We start from the raw sequence: 17,817 nt of genomic DNA on the forward strand, positions 1-17,817 counted from the left end.
GCTGTGGAGAAATGCTTTGTTAATGGTACTGTGTATGCCACGAGTACCACATTTAGATAGCACCCTCTTGAGCCTTGTTTAGCCATGAATTTGTTACAGCTAATTAAAATAAATGAGCCAAAGCCGAGGAGTGTAGAAGTGGCATAACTGTCCTTTTAATGGTCTATTGTCAATGATCTTGACAAAATTAAATGGTCGATCAAATTGACCAGTAAATCAGTGAAGGGGCAGCCGGAGTGTGTGGGTGGGGAGCAGCTCCCTGGGCAGCCCTGGCTGCACCTCTGCCACTGGCACGCTGCCTGGGCACCAGTTCCACTTGCTGGGAGGACTGGGAGGGCACTGTTGCTCCCACTACACCACTCTTGGTCTGTGCTGCTCTCCCCACGAGGCAGCAAGGACAGCTGCAGGCAGATCCAAGGCACTCTTCTGCCTCTCCATGTAAAATGCTGGCACTATCTGTCTCCAAAATGTCCTAGACAAGTCCTAAATCAAGCAGATGTACTGAAGGGTCTATGTATTTTAAAGAAAGCCTCTTTGGCCTTTCTCACAAGCAGGAAAACTAAAAATTTGTCTTTCAGTTTTATGTTGATTGCTTGCCAGCAGCAACCCTCTTTCCCTTCCATCATCTCCTCCACCTACACACAGTGTAGGAAGGTTAATGCATGCAAAATATTCCTGAGAATCAGACCCAGTCCTTGGCAAAGAGAGGCCTTTCTGAAAGAGGCTGCTGCTGCATAGGCATGGGGATGGGCTCTGGAGCTATATTCCTGTCCAAAGGACTGCCATCACACAGCTCTGCTCTGTACCAAGGCAGGCATGGTCACTGCTCCGGGCAGAGCACGGGGTTATGCAAAAAGCAAAGGTTGCTGGAGGGGAAGTGCTTTGGGAAGAGCTTAAATACCTGTCCTAACTCATTCAGCATTCTCCACGATGTCTGTTCAGAGGACATGAGGCTCTGTATGTTCATGATACTCACATTACATCTCTGGCATTTCTCTTTGTGAGAGCAATTAGTGTTACTATGGCATTAAAACTGCTCCTTCCACTCAGCAAGCCCTCCCCCTGCCCAGAAGGGTCACTGAGGTGTGCAAGCCACAACTCTAGGAAAAACTCCTCTGGCTTACCATGTCTTTAAATGGCACAGGGAGAGTGTTTTGTACCCTCATGCATTCCCTCAGGCCACCGTCAGGCACTCAACTTCTTCATGGCATCGCTGAAGCAGTGCCCAGTCCTGCACCCCTCCATCACTGGGCTCACCATGTTGTACTGCCATCATGTCCCATCAGCCTCGTCTCTCCTTAGGCCTCTTTGACAGAATGGCCATGTGCTAAATATAGCACTAGCTATGACATAAAAAGACTGGTAACAACTCTCTCCTTTTTCTGGACACCATGACGTCTTCTCTATCTGAAGGAAAATGCAGACGGGTTTTCCCCTGGCTCCTCCCTCCACCTCCACTCCCAAGTGGCTGCCCTTGTACTCTGTGGAAAGCTGTTGTGTTACTTTCTGTGTTTGCTTGGGTTGTGTTGGCAAAGAGCAACTTTGCAAACCTTAAATGAAAAAAAATGATGTCTGTCATGCCTTAAACACTTGGAGATGATAAAAGAAAATGTTGGATTTCTGTCACCTCTCCTCCTGCTGGTTTAAAGTGGATAGAAGGAACAAGAGACAGTATAAAATGGCACCATGTGTGCAGGAGTTTGCATGGTCATCCTCCAACAGTCCTACAGAACCATAACACTGCCATGATAGATAGCAGAAGGGATCTAAAAGATCTAAAAATACAGCTGAGCAGTTGTTCAGTGTCAAAAAATTCAACCCCTACTAGAAGTGGCAAAGCCTCTGAGGACGAGAACCCTTTTCTTTGCACAGGAGGTAATAGCTGCACTCAGGTTCACTGCTGAAAGTCCTATCCCTTTAGTGCCTCTGTGGTAGGAACTCTCCTGCCTGTGGAAATACCTGCTGGCCTCCTCCCCACAGGCCTGCCTAGTCCATTGCCTTCTGCCTGTGCAGAAGTCTGACCCATAAAAGCTAATGTTTTCTTCCAAACACCACGCACTATACTCAAGAGCAAACCTCTCTATTTTTAAACTTCATATCAGGGAAAAAAAAAAAGAATGATTCAGGACTGGAAAGGTCTGTGTGAAAACTAATGCCTCTAGGCAGCAAGTGCACCAGCCTCACTTCCAGCAGTCACCCCTCAGGCCACCAGCATGGAACATAACTGCAGCAGCCCAGGGAAACGGTATTAAAGGAAGATGGGAGATAGATAAAACATCCTGCTCACGTTGAAGTTTATGACTAACATCGTCACAGCGTTTGAGGGGGTGACTAAAAGGCAGTATTAAAATGGTTTTCGGAAGTGCAATCATCAGTGCTTTGTAATACAAACTGGATGTGACAATTGAGCTGGTTGGATGACTTTGCCCTGTTGCAGTTTATTGGAGCCCGATACGCATGGCGTGTGCCACGGCTCAGAGCACTGACACACCTGCCCTGACAAGCAGCTGGTGGCACTTACAAAGATGGTGGTATAAAACCTCCAGATTTAGGAAGCCCAGGACACAGATATGATACATCATTAGGATCCGCATCATGTGCTATCTGGACATTCAAAAATCATGTTGTATTCGGAGAGAGGTTTTTCTTCTTCTTGTTGCAACGAATCCAGGAGACCTGAGCTCATTACCATAGGCATGAAAGCCTGTCTCACTCAGTCACTCGGACATAATGTCCTTCCTAGTATCTGCCTTTCTTGGCCTCCAGACCCTTTGGAAACCACAGCCTTGTGAAATGGAGCACACCAAAAACATTAGCTGGGTGCAAATTCAGGTGGAAACTTCACGTGTCTATCAGAAAAGTGGGTCTAAGCCCCCTGCTAGAGCTCGGGCATACCTTTTGAGAGGCACAGGCTATTGCTCTATGCACAGGCTGCCTATAAAACAGTAAAGCACCTTAGGGACTGAGGAGGACAGGCTTTGCTTCCAGATGAACCTCAAATATACTTGGCCCCTGACTCACTCCACTGGGGAGCATCATCTTAGGAGCTCAGATCTCTGTGACCTTCCATTGCTCTCAGATTCCTGAAAAGTGTTTCCACTGTGTGCTGGTTTTGGCTGGAGTAGAGTTAATTTTCTTCTCAGTAGCTAGGATGGGGCTGTGGTTTGGATTTGTGCTGGAAACTGTGTTGATAGCATGATAACACAGGGATATTTTTGGTACTACTGAGCAGTGCTTGCAAGGCCTTTTCTGCTCCTCACCCCATCCCACCTGTGAGTGGGCTGTGGGAGCAAAAAAGAGTTGGGAGGGGGGACAGCTGAGACAGCTGACCCCAACTGACCGAAGGGATGTCCCACACCACAGAACATCATGCTCAGCATGTAAAGCTGGGGGAAGGTTGTCTAGGGAGAGCTCCTGCTGCTTGGGAACTGTCTGGGCATTGGTCAGTTGGTGGGGAGCAATTGTTTTCATTTGTATCGCTTGGTCTTTTGGGGGTTTGACTTCTCTCTCGTAATTTTCCTTTTTGTTGCTATTATTATTATTACTATTATCACTATTATTACTCTTACTAGTATTAAACTATCTGCATCTCAACCCATAAGTTACTTCTGAGCTTCCAATTCTTTCCCCCATCCTGCTGGCAGGGGGAGTGAGCAAGTGGCTGTGTGAGGCTTAGCTGGCAGCTGAGGTTAAACCACAACACACTGTCTCACAGCAAACATATTTGTTATTACCTGTAAGTCTCAAGGTACCACTGCACTGCAGAAGGCACACCAAGAATGAATTTTTACATGCTTATCTTATTTTTAAGGACAAAGAGGTGGAGAAAGTCAGCACAAGTAACCAACAGATATATGAGTAACCAGCAAACTTTCCACAAACATGACATTTTAAAGGAGAGAATTACAGCGTATATTAACAGTTATTGACACAGTTCTGCTCTACTTCTACTACATTCATTGTCATGGTGTCAGGGCATCTCCTGTAAGTGGCTGCAAATATAATGCTTTGTTTTTGTTCTGAGAAAACAGTTTGAAAAGTGATATACCTACAATACATCCTGCCCACATAACAGGAATCTTAATGACTAGAAGACTGAAATAATGGCTCTTACAAAGTAGGAACAAGCCCAAGCTACCCATGATGCACACAATTTGCTCCTGTTGCTTTCAGCAAAATTGTAGTTTAAGACAATAGTGTTAGAAATCCTTTTAATAGCTTTGCCAATATAAAAACATCTTCCTAGTAAGTGGCTTCTGTGCTTACTACCACAATCAGTAAAAAAGCCATCTGAATTCTGCAGCAGCCTTTTTGGAAGTTCAGGAAAATCCTGATTAGATTATTTATGCTGCATCTTCCCAAGTGTGATAGCAAATGAGGTATTCCAAACTCTTAATAGAGAAAAAAGAGCACTTATCTGGCTTGGGAAGAGTGTTCTGCCTTCCATTATTTGTGTGACATCACGAAGGAAAAGTTAGTTGGAGAACAGATAGTAGAGTGGAGAATCAAATCAATAGTCCATCCCTCTGCAGCCTGTCTCCAGCAGTGGCCCAGGCCAGATATCACAGAGGAAGTCATAAGATGTCACTCAGAGCCAGTCTTGCAATAATGTACAAGGAAAAAGGTTCTGGCTGTTTTCATAGAATTAGCTTATGTTGTGAGACACAGAGACAAAAATAGTTGGGCTTTTTTTTCCTATAGATGATCTTTTCATTATGAGTGAATGTGTGTCCTGCTAAGCCTCCCATGTCAGGCCTACCCTGGGGCAATGAGTTCCACTGAGTAATCACACACTGCAAAATGAGCATGTTTCTGTTATTTATCGCTGCCTTAAAGCAAACAGTTCCCAGCCTTTTACTCTCTGTTCTTGAGGAAATCTATGCTTTCTTGAAGCCTTCATGCTCACACTTCACGCTGCCTCCTCCAATGGCTGCTGCTGTTAGTGGCAGGAGCAGAAAGGAGAATAGTACATGCCACTAAATAATCCAGAGGCTCCATTTTTCTCCCTGGCCTTCCATATTACAACCCAATATTTTCTCTCCTGATTTTATTACTGCAGGGTCCTAGCCCATGATGGGATAGTTTCCTGGTAGAGCTGTAAGATCAGCTAGGATAGAGTGGGTGAAGATTTATTAAACTAAAGCCAGTTACAAATTTCTCAGCAAAACATCATGTCAATTTGCCAAAATAAGCTCTTTCCAAGCATCATGGGAGCAGCAGGGGGTTCCCTGCAGCCTCCAGTGCCCCAGGAGGCTGGCAGATTGGGAGGTTGACCTCCAGGATGGGAGACCCAGGCCCCAGTTTCTGTTCCTCATGGGTCATAGCTCAGACTTGTAACCTTAAATCAGCGGCAGCTTTCTGGTTTTCCCCAGCAAAACAGAAAACACCTCTCATCTGTATGGGAGAAGACCCTGCCTCTGAGTCTCACCTGGCCTTCCTGGCACCTCACCAGCAAATGTATAGAGGGAAGGACCATTCCTGAGGAAGGACCTTTCCTGGCCACTCATAAAACAGCAGGAGCATGGGAGAGGATGAAGAAGAGGAGCAGGAGCAGGCAGGACTGGATGGGACAGAGAAAAGGACAGACGTGGAGGAGAAGGAGAAAGGTAGAGGAAGTAAGGCAAGAAGTGCTATTACGAGGAGAAAGGAGGGCAGCCCAAGAGCTCCTGGTCCTGGGACCCCCCAGCAGTACCTACATCATTTCCCTGCATGGCCCTGTCTGATTTTTGCCCCTTGCAGGCACAGCAGCAGCTGCCACCTGATTACGTTGGAGCAAGCTGAACACGGAGCAGGACTTGGCCTTTTATTCTTTCTCCTGGCTCTGCATGAGGTTTGCAATCAGCTGTTAATGTCTCTCCCTTCACATAATTCATTCCTCTCCCACATAACTGTGATTACACAGAGCCCTGAGCTTGTCCTGCCCTCCCTGAGCCGGTGCGTGGGGACCTGGGCCATGGCAGAGGCTCTTTGTGTGCAGCAAGTGGGAGAAACACCTGGAAAGCACATTCAGGAATATCTCAAAGTCTCCACTGCCTGTCCCTTGCCATGTTTTCCAACGTGGTATTAAATCATTCCTCACAAGGAGGAAGCTTTGTGCACAGGAGTGGCAGAGCTGAGATGGGCTCCTCATATCAAGCAGAGAGGGAGCTGCCGTCAGGTGCCCCATCCCTGCAAAGTCTGTAGCACACAGACACTGGCAGCAGGATGGACTGCACCATGGAAAGGAGGGGAGAGAAACACAAGAACCACATAAACCCACACCACATTTCTGCTCAGGACAGGCAGCTGCTCCCTCCTCACAGGGACTGTCAGCTGTGTCAGAGCGTGCTGGGGAGCCTGTGGGGTTTTAGGCTTTTTTTTGGAGGGTGGTGGGGGAGCTCATCCAGCAGTGCAAAACTGCTGGTGAAGAATAAAGACCATAATGTAAAACAGACTTCTGAAGATTTTGGATTGCTCTGCAATGGGAAAGCCTTCCTCTGAGATATTAGAAAGGCCTAGCAGAGAGCTCAGACCTGTTTTAGTGTAGACACGAGTTATTATTTACAAACACAAAGGGAATTCAACTGCAGCACCTATTGAAGACACTTTATTTGCCCACATCAACTCTTCTGAGCAATATTGTGTGCACATGAAGATTAATGATTAATTCAACTCTTCATTGAAACAGCAAGGCCGTGGCTGTTCACATCTTAAAATAGGAGACTGAAGTCCCTCCAGGTGTTAGGTACTTGCGCCCTTCTTGGGGCTGCTTGCCTACACAGCCTGCCCTGACCTGGCACAGCCATGGAGGTCCCTGACTGAGCAGTTCAGGGCCTGGCTGCCCTGGAGCAGCATCTTCCACTTCTGGGAAGAGCCCAAAGGAAAAGGATTTGGATTTTAGCACCTTCTCTGCAGACTGCATCTGGTACAGGGACAAGGCAATGATGAAGATGCTCTGCAACGGTTTCTCCTGAGCCCTTCCTGCAGCTGAGGGCCACACTCAGGCACACCTCCAATATGTCCAAACCTACTTTTGGGCAAGTTGAACTAACATGAAAATCTACTTAGCATGCCAATTGTTACCAGTGCTCACCTGGACTGAGCCAGCTGGTGCAGTCACTGAGGGAATGCTCCTGTAACACTGCTTGTTGAGAGTACAAGGGCACAACCTCCCCAGTGAGGCAAATACAGTCATCCATAGCTTTTAGACCAGGATATAAAACTTGCTTTCCTGGTTTGAAAGATTTTCATCTGCATGGCTCTTCTGGTGGCTAAGGAGGTTGCAAATCCCTCTAAGTCAGGCTGTGGGGGTATCCCTGAGCATCTGCATTCACTCACTCTGACAGGACAGACAGGCAGGCAAAGAAAAGGGGAGCAATTTTTCTCATGATATAGGGAATTTAACTCCAAATACGATTCAGCTGTGAGAGGAACACACCCTGCCACGATGTGATCCTTCATTCTATGAGTATCAGCTGTGAAACTTCACATGAAACAAAAATTCCCAGAGGCATATAATTTCCCTTTCTAGGTGCAAACCCCTGTGTCTCTGCTGATAAGAATCTTTCAGCAGCAGCCTTGCCACTGTTGGTAGGATAAAAACCTATTAACTGTGCATTATATTCCCCCACAATTTCTGCTTTTTGCAGTCAGCTGGGTTTCAGGAGAATTCCTTTTACCTACCTGAGGCCAGCATATGCTTTCGCAGTGATGCTCTGTAGCAGAGCGGGTGCTGCGTCAATGCCGCTACCCACGGCTGCCCTCTACCTGCCCAGGCTCCACAGCACATCGCTGCTGCACCCCATGCCTGCAACCCTCCTCAGTGCAGATTTGAGGGGAAAAGGGGTGCCCCACGGCCAGGAGCATGCAGGAGGCTTCCCCGGGCCCATGGCAAGCCTGGGAACGTGCCCTCCTGGAAACCTGCTCAGTAGGGACCGACTTGTGCTCCTCTGTCTCTCGCTAGAGTTGTGCCTTGGGCAGCTCAGCAGATCAGACCCTGTGTCTGCTTCACCACAAGGCCCTTCCTTTAACTGGGATGTCTCAAGTTTGAGGACATCCTATCCCAGGCTAAAGCCTGGTGGTCTGGATGAACAGGAGGAGGGCTGAATGGGAAGGGGCCCTGAGCGAGCCACTCAGTGTCTCATTATGCATTCACCTCTTACATCACCAGTCTAATTAATGAGCCTTTACAAAAATTTATTACAAAGAGAAGAAAATTAGGCCTTTAACATAAGGCACACTGTTTTCACAAGGCCCTGAAGTCTAGCAAGGAATTAAATGATTTTTGTTATCGGGGTAGTGCATAATAGATTCATTTACCATGGCCTGCAAAAAAAAAACTTGGGCAGAATTGTCTGTGACGTGCATGAAAAGAGATGCCACAAGGTTGCAATTTAAAAGGATGGGCAGCTAATTAACAACCCAGTGTGGTGGTTCCACCTGCAGACTCAAACCATTTGAGAACCTGTATCGTCTTACTTGCATCACATGTGTTAAGACATCCTTACATTGCTCACAAAGATGATGCTTATGTTCTGAATCTGTTTGACAGAGAGTTTCTTGGGATGGGGGAAATCCAAGCTGGTTTTTTAATTTCCTGGTTTAAGGTTAGAGTTTTCTAACACATAAAATGAACCACTTGGATTCCAATGGCCTTCTGGGAATGTGCTTGTACTAGTGTGGGACTGCAAGATGGGCAGAGCTGGTGCTGAGCACCCAGCAGCTGCGCAGGTGCCAGGGGCTTGTCCTGAAGCAGCCCGTTGGCAGCCAGACGGTATTGCCTGTGCTCCCAGTGCACGCCTTCCACTAAGGACACGTGGAAAGGATCTAATCCATGCTCCTCAGGACCACTGCAAGGGCAGCCAATACACAAGAGGTGGGTTTAACCAGGAGATTCAGGTTAAAAGGTGCTACTGATCTGAATATAGACACAACCACAGCCTCATGCGAAGAGAACCCACATTTCTATGTTCTGTGCATCTCCTTTGCCTGCCTGAGTCAAGCAGTGATAAGTCAACAGAGCCTGTAACGCTGTCATTTGCCACAGCAGATGGAAACTGCTGCTGCTCCATGCTGTAGCATTCCTGAATGCAACTGTCAGGAGCGTACCTTGAGACTCGCTTGTTAAGTAGCATTACACACTAGAGATTTGTTGGTGGGAGCTCAGACAATGGGAAATCGTGACACCTGTGACATTTGCCAGTGAGGGGAGTTTTTGCTGAAGTTAAACTTACAATATCAGCTGGAGAACACAACTGGTATTTCTGTAGAGTGACAAACTAGACCTGCAAATGCTATTCACTGAGATTAGTGGAAGATGGAAGCTTACAGCCTCTGTGGCTTTGAGCTTTTGTTTCCTAGACCTACCTCTTGGAAAGTGTCAGGAAATTTAGTACTCAATTTCTGACCCATTAAAACACCTTGACTTTCAGAAATCTTTGTTCAATGCTTTCATGAGTTGAGTCTACCAGGGTCCCAAGCTGTGAAATCATAGCCTCAAAAGTTGACATGCTGAATAACTTTTCATACATGCACATAGATCATTGTCTATTATACAGGCATATAGACATATTAACAAGGAGCATTTACCAGGGACAATGCATGAAACTGTGTTTATGCCACATTCAGTTTGTGCTTGATCCAAGCAATAGGGTGTGAGGAAACGGTGCTTGCCCCATCATGCTCAACTTCCACGCAAAGCAGTGTGAATGACATGTGGTACTCACAGCACAGTGCTGGTGCTTTTCCTCGTGATCCCAAAGTGTGAGGAGTCATCCACCCACTCCATGTCATAGTTGGCCTCCTCGGCAGTAACCCCAGGGGAGCTGGTCTTGAGTGGGACTTCGAGCCTCCCTCTGTTGGGATTGTAGAGCTAAAGCAAGGCCAGGAGGAGGCAGGTTAGCTCATCTGTTAGCATGTGCTGCTTTGGTTAAACTGCTTACCCTGAACCAGAGTCTGTCTCTCGTCTGGAACTCCACTTCCAAGGCAATGGGTGAAATGTCATTTCCAAAGAGGGACAAGGCCTGGCGCCTGTTCAGTGTTACCCTGCAGCAGAAGCACATGCTGCTGCCCACCACCACCACGCACTGCCTGTGGCTGCCCTGCTGTGGGCTGAGAGGACAACACAGCTATTCTGTCAGCTCTTTAAAAATAAATCATTGGCTCATCAAGAGAAATAATCTCAGAGGTTAGCTAAGGCTCTCCTGAAGCAAGACTTTGTGGTCTCCTGGGACACGGCTCCCAGGGTGGGAGGGACATCATGCCACTGCCTGATTCCCTTCTCAGTGATGTGGTGTGGAACTCCAATAGCGCATACCTTGTCTCAATGTTCTTGCCCAGGGAGTAGCCATAGGGACTGTCCTTGGGGAAGAAGCACCAGGGGGCATTGGCCACATCAGTGGCACACCAGGCACACCAGAGCCCCACGCCTCGCAGGCCTCTCGAGATGCACCCGGCTGTGGGTGGCAGTCGATGCGCTTCTGCAGCACCACGTCCCTGGCACACTGCGTGTCCTGATCTGAGTCCAGGCACACACCTAGAGCTGGACATGCTAAAAACACTCAGGGCAGCAGAGAACCACGCTAAAAAAACCCAAAACAGCAATGCAAACTGCTTTAGCTATTCTTTTTCTGCTGTGTTTTTCCCCCATCTGGAGGCTAAGATGCATGATTTTTGTTTTACTAAGGTGAGTGCAGAGCCGCATGTCCGTTTTCCACCGAAAAGTTTCTTTTACAAGCTGAGGCAGCAGGTCTGTATTGTTCAGTGCTCAGAGGTGCTGGTGCTCAGCTGAAGCACGACTTGTTTGAAATACTCGGGGAAAGTTAAATAGCAGACTAATGAACCTGCTGCCGAGGCACGAGAGCAGCACTTGAGGCTCACTGAACAGGAGGTGTTTCATCAATAGGATGAAAACTGGTATCTATCTTAAAATGCTGCATTTTCTGTGTACTTTCTCTCTCATGTTATACACAGAGGTTATCTACCTATGCAGATACAAATATGTGAAATCACCATGCATTGTACAATTGATATCAATGCAAAAACACTGACATCATATATGTTTATGTTTGGTTTCATTTCTATATTTTATGATGACTACATGTATGTAGTATCAGTAGTTTGTGTTAACATAGGTATGATTCTGAGTAAAGGGAAGATGCCAGCAGTAACAAAGGCATAAATTAGTCGTTTGCAGAATCCTCCTGACAAAAATCTCTTAGCATTTTCCTTTTTGCAGCTGCAGGTTAAGTCCCGTGGTTCTCCTGCATGGAGCAAACCTCCTGAGAGCAGGGGAGACGGCGAGACCGGCTCCTTGTCATGCTGACAGAAAGCTCCCTTATCAAATACTCTTAAAGAGAGCAGGCATGCTGCAAGCAGCATACTTATTTTGAAGTTAACTTATGTCATTTTAGTCATTACAACAATATTCAAATGTTAAATCTACTTGAATGATAGTTGCTCTTTTCCATAAGATGACTAATACCTATGCTTTACTTCTTTTTTTGTGTGGATCGTTGCGTGCATGAAAGCTTAAAGCACCATTGCTGATGCAGTCTGGGCTTCTCCATATACAGAACTTCCTAAGCAGATGTGCACAAGCAATAATTATATATATTGGGAATGTACCATAGATTCACTAGAAAATGCCCTCATGCTGCAATGCCAGAGCTGGTTTCCAAGTAGTAGATGAGAAAGCAGAAAAGCGGGAGCTGAGTGCCATCTACATTTGCCTTTTGAGAAAACTCTCATCCCCACTTTGACACAGTGTCTGATGCTCAAGTCTGACACTCCCAGAACACTCAGCAGAGCTCACCTCTCACTGCCACAACACACCTGCTATCACTTTCTAGCGGCAGAGATTAGCAGCTGAAATCCTGTTAAACCCACAGGCAAGCTTGGCCTCCACCTTTGTTTTCTGGAGTGGGCAGTCGTACCCGCAGCCTGGCTGCTTCCTGTCCAGCACTCGGGCCTCGTAATCTGTCACACAGGAAAGCTCTCAATTCTCACCCTCTTTTTCATCCAAAGCATAACAGGAATATGAACATCTCTCTACAATCCCTAAATTCTTTCTTTGTGGAGCAGAAACGAGGGAGGATTCATCAGTGGTCTAATGAAACACTGAGGACTCTGGACTAGGTGGGTAAAGCCTTGCCTGTTCACACCGTGTCTCTGCTGCAGATGTGGGAAAGATGGACAGATTACACATCCCACAGAAATAAGTTCTGCTTTTATACCACTAGACACTGAGTATTTCTGCTTATTGAGGGAAGGGGAAAGCTCCTCTGGGTCCCAAGGTCTTTAAATCTATGCAACCGCAGAGGCAACAATCATCATAGTCCAAAGCAGCACCTGAGCAGGCAGTGTCTGGGCTCTGTACTGGACAGCTTCGCATTGCTGTGCCTGCCATGTTCCACTTCACATCTTGGCCAGCAAACACAAAATCAGCAGCACACTTCATTTAGGATTTGAGGTAGAGTTTGTTGTGGGTTGTTTTTTTTTCCTAATGGAAGCCAAATGCAGCATCAGCATTTTCGTTGCAGAAATCAAAGAAAGTGACTTGAATATCTGGGGCTTGGACTAGATGATCTCTAAAAGTCCCATCCAACCCCTACCATTCTATGATACCATTCTGTGATTCTATGAATATACTACAGTAGATTATTAACTTGGTATTATTTTACATAGCTGAAAGTCACGGGAAACTTTTATCAAGTCAAGTCTATAACAAAGTACTTCCAAATACTTCATAAGAAGGATATAGTGAATGAAAAAGCAAAGTCAAGGGAAAAAAAATTGCCCCAGCAGAAGTCAAGAAATGTCTTCAATTCTTTTTGCCCTCAACAATGGGAGGCTTCACGTTTTTCAAGCAAATTTTGAAACAAAGCACTTGCCAGTATAAGCAGTTGAACAAAGCTGCAGCCTTGGAATCCCTTATTCCTGGATTTACTTCTATTATAGCTAAAATGGAATAGTAGCAGGTGGGATGTTGCAATTTTCCTTCCCTACTTTTAAAACACACTCTAATTTAAAAATCTCTCATAATTTTCACTGCATTTATAGCCCATGTCTGTAAACATCCATAGCAGATGAAATACAAATGAGTGGTGGAATATAGCAGCAGCTATGGCTACTTGCTGCTTTTCCATGATAATTTCCATGGGAACAGAAGCTAAAGAAAGGTAGCTTGAAAAAAAATTATCCCCATTGATTTTTAAAAACCTTGACTTCAATTTTGAGAAATTGGATTAGAAATTACTGCAGTAAGGCATAAGCAAGGATTTAAAGTATTACTGCATGCCTTTAAATGTAATAGTATTAGTCTTCACATTCTAGGTTCATCCATACGTTTCAAAGGCATTTGCTGCAGAGGTTCCCTCTTCCTTTATCTAGCTGCACAGTGTGATGTATTCTTCCTTTGTTAGAATCAGTCTCTGGTATAGTGGAGTAAAATCACAGAACACAAACTAGCAAAGCACAGGGTAACTTTCAGCAGCTGAAAGGTCCCATTGAGTGCAGGGCGTCTGTGCTAGTGCCCAAGAGCTGCACACACCATCAGGACAGGACACCTTTCCAGCCAAGCCAGTCCTCTTGTCTTCCCACCCTCACCTCAGGTCAAGCCCAGTGTTTCTTTTTCCACGTAAAATGATTTTGTCCCCTAGCAGTTCATCTGTTTTTAATCACAATTAAGTCTTGCTTTGAAGCCTGTGACAAAATACAAGTTCCACATATTTACCTGCTAAAACAACAGCCAAGAAACACGGACTCCTGATGCTCTCCATGGTGGAAGGCCGATTTCTGCAGGCAGCATGCAGCCTTTTATACAAGGCCAAGACATGATACGTATTTGATTTGATATTTAATAAGAAACACTGCCAATATTTTCTCAGCATTTCTATCTTACACAAGATTAATTATAACATAAGACTTTGCCTGCGTTTAAGAACATATCTAAGCAGATAAGATGGGATGTAGTCAGTAACTTGTCTGATAACTTTTGAGTTCCAATTTTGAGAGAGAACATGATGTTCCCATCACTTCTTCCAATTATTAGAAAATAAGTTTCAGAAATAAACTTCATTTTTTAAACAAATACCTTTACAGAATCACAGTCCAGTGCTTACCTTTATCTAGTTTCATATTATCTTTTGTCACGGATGTAGTTTTCTAGTACAAATTAGAAGTTCAGAGATAAAAACCAGTTAAGAACTCTCCATTAAAACAAGACATTGATACTGTGACCTTTATGAAATGACAATTTTCTTCCAATTACTTGATGGCAAGAACCTTCAGTGTAAAGCTGTGCTCTACAGTAAGATCTGTTCCAGGTGAAATGTCTCCTTGGAGGCAAAAAGACAGAAATATCCTTCTATATACACATTATCTGTTATATTGGTGCCTCTAAGGAGACAGCTTCATGAACTCTCTGTGCTGTGAAGCATCACCACAGACAAACATCTGCAAGTCAGCTGGCACAACAGTCCCTCACCAAAATACCTGTTAATGTGGAGCAGCCTGGCAGCAGGCATTCACTGCCTGGAGTTGGAAGGATTTTTGTCCTGCAGTTGCAAAACACAACTTTCAAGCTCCAAAGAGGTATCAACTTTTCTTTGTTTGACAGACCACATGTAATAAAGAACTGTCATCTCTGGGGACATGGACCTTTTGGAGCAAGGCCAGAGGAGATCACAAAGGTGATCAGAGGGCTGGAGCACCTCTCCTAAGACGACAGGCAGAGAGAGTTAAGGTTGTTCAGCTCAAGAGAAGAGTGGGCTCTGGGGAGACCTTAGAGAGCAGCCTTTCAGTAGCTAACGGGACCTACGAGAATGCTGGAGAGGAACCTTTTACCAGGGCATGGAGTACTAGGACCCAGGGAAATGGCTTCAAATTGAAAGAGGGGAGATTTAGATAAGATATTACAAAGAAGTTCTTCACTGGGAGGGTGGAGAGGCACTGGAACAGATTGCCCAGAGAAGCTGTGGCTGCCCCAGCCCTTTAAGTGTTTGAGGCCAGGTTGGATTGGGCTTTGAGCAACCTGGCTGTGATGGAAGGTGTCCTTGCCCATGCCAGGGGGCATGGAACTAGGTCATCTTTAAGGTTCCCTTCCAACCCAAACTGTTATGTGATTCTATGATCTCTTAGGAACAGGAGCTCTCTGCTTCACTTTAAGTCTGTACTGTACTTAATATGGCAGCCCAGGTAGGATTCCCTCAACTAGCATTCAAAACACAAATAATGCCCCACAAGAACACAAACACAGGCTACAACCCATCCAGAACAACCTAGGGGCTCTATTACTCAGCAAGCTATTCTACTGCATAAGGTAAAACTGAGCATTTTATATTTGGGGTATTTTTAAGGGAAAATATATTTTTTTTTATAAGTAAGATGAAAAAGGCAAAGAGAAGTAGTTCACATTCACATCTTTATTTAAGTGTTACCTAAGATAAGCTATAATTTACAGATTGATATTTTCTGGAAAAGAAAAAACCAAAACAAAAACAACCAAGAAAAACCTCAACATCCAAACACTGTACTTGAATCTACACAAGTATTTTAAATTTGCTGAATTTACAAATTAATATTCAGAGCAGTTGGGTAAAATTATACATCCTCCCTCAATATCCACAGTCTAACAGCTTTAAGTCATACAGGCACAAGATAAGGTATTTTCTTTATACAACCATCTATTTACACAGCTTTTTCCAATACACGTGGTTCAGTTCTCAAAGTAACTGCCAAGATTTGCAAAAACAGTGTATTTAAAATACATTTAGCAGCATATAAAATTAGATAAAAATGAAAGACATTTTGCTTTAAAAAACGAAAGTGGGAAATGATAGAAACAAATCCATAAGAAAAATAGGTTAAGATCTATTTCTGTCATGACATTAAGAACACCCAGTCATTACAGAATATAGGCAAAACACTAATAAAACGTACCAACTTATGAGCATGGTGAGTTCTAGTCCTGAGCACAGAGAATACATAGCTGCACAGCTTTGGTCAACAAGGATTATATGCTAACATTGACACAAATCATAGGGCATTTGCTGTTAGCAGGATACAGCTGTGTCAGATGTGTCATCAACAGCTTCCTCCTCTCTTTGATTCACTACACTTTCCCAACAACAGTGTAAGTGGCTTTTGGAACCTTGAAACTGCCTGTCGTAATCAAAGGCTTATTACTGGGCCATCATCATTCCCCTGCTATCCTAAAATGCAAATCAGCTGATCACACTTGTGAGTGGAACACAGCAGAGCACTTGTGTTATATATTTCAGGTTATAATTTTGAGATGGTCATTAGAGGAGACTGATTTCCAGTTAAACTCCAAGTGTTACATACACACACAAATTCAGCCATAATACATAGACATAGATATGTGACCACCGAGACACAAGCATGTTACCCAAAAGGTTACTTTTTTTTCTTAAATACAGTACATACTTTAAGGACAGCAGGTCTAGTAGAAGAGTTCACTCCTATTTGCCAGTTCATTCCAGTCAGTGTTTACCTAATAAGCATGCAGCAAGCTGCATGGAGTGCACCTCAAACTCATCAATATATTCATGTATCCCACATCATTTCAATTACTGGCAAGATCTTCACTTGCATCTCCTGTATCTGAGATCTGTCCATCTATGATATTTCGAGCTTTCCAGATCCTCACAGTCCGGTCACTGAAAAACAAAAAGCAATATTAGAGCTGGGGAATGGGGAGGGCTGTGTGTGGCAGGAGGATGGGGAAGCTTTCTTAAAAGCTCAGGTGTCTTATTCAGAAAGGCATCATAAGATAAAATAAAATAAGATTTCCTTAATGGACATGCAAGGGTCATTCCACCTCCAGGAGACTTTGTAATCTAAGATATACAACATTTAAAATTGTCTGACTTTATCACAGCAGTGGCTGCTACCTTGTACCACCTAGGAAAACATAGAGATTATATGTCTAAGAAAAGTAAATTGCTACTCTGACACCGTTTTGGAGTTTTTAAATACAGCTAAAAGGCTTCTCTTGCCAATCTGCTCAAAAGTTTCTATCATGTAACTATTTCCAACTCGGCAGCAAACAGCCAGTGTACTACAGAAGCTGAGAGACAGACTCAACAGGACAAGACTATTTTCTGATATTAAAAAAGCGTGAAAGGTTGCAATAGGCTAAATCAAATAGGACCTGAAACATGCTCTATTTGCATGACAGGTGCCAGTCTATAATTAGGGTAAAAACAGCAAAGAACCACAAGACAATACAAAGTACTAACACCACCTTCACCCCAAAAGTGCAACCCCAAACCCTTTTGCCAGTGGTGGAAGGGGTACACCAGCGAGCTGGCATTCAGAAGCCCAAGAGAGGCAAGCTGTAATTCTGTACCTTTGGCATCAATCACTATTTACACAAAACCCTACATTCTGTGGACCTTCATCACGGTGTCACAAGTGCCAAAAGGCTGGGATTTTCTTTTACTAGTAATAAAGAATAAGTTTCAGGTGCAAGTATGTTCTAAACCTGTTAATAATCTTGAGACAAACACAGAAGTAAGCTTTTATGTCTCTACTCCCATCTACTAATACATAAACATAAAAACTGTTCAGCAAACATGGAAACTTGGCAACTTTGAAATCCTGCTTTGATTCAGAAACTCCTGCTTCTAATTTAGAAGGCCAGAAGTCTCTGAGATTGGCACTAGAAGATAACACAACTGCTTTTGCAGCCCCTGTGCTCAGACTACTAAATGGGCTCTGCTGCAGTCTCCTGCACTTTCTCCAGACTGAGGCATCTTTCCTGGTCAAGTTCCCTGAGGTTTCAGTACTCCATTTCCTCACTTTTGCTGAAGAAAC

The 17,817-nt window shown here is 44.6% G+C and overlaps 1 protein-coding gene across 8 annotated transcripts in view; it reads right to left on the reverse strand.

Annotated features, from left to right (window-relative positions):
• Positions 1-15,486: 15,486 nt before the first annotated feature.
• KIF21A (kinesin family member 21A) overlaps positions 15,487-17,817 on the reverse strand; it is an 88,599-nt gene continuing 86,268 nt past the window's right edge. For all 8 annotated transcript variants that reach the window (XM_062018656.1, XM_062018622.1, XM_062018612.1 and 5 more), the window contains one exon: positions 15,487-16,658. In XM_062018656.1, the coding sequence (XP_061874640.1) occupies positions 16,565-16,658 (94 nt within the window). In that variant the 3' untranslated portion in view covers positions 15,487-16,564. The remainder of the gene's footprint in view (positions 16,659-17,817) is intronic.

This window comes from Colius striatus, chromosome 1, assembly GCF_028858725.1.
Source record: "Colius striatus isolate bColStr4 chromosome 1, bColStr4.1.hap1, whole genome shotgun sequence".
NCBI lineage: Eukaryota > Metazoa > Chordata > Aves > Coliiformes > Coliidae > Colius > Colius striatus.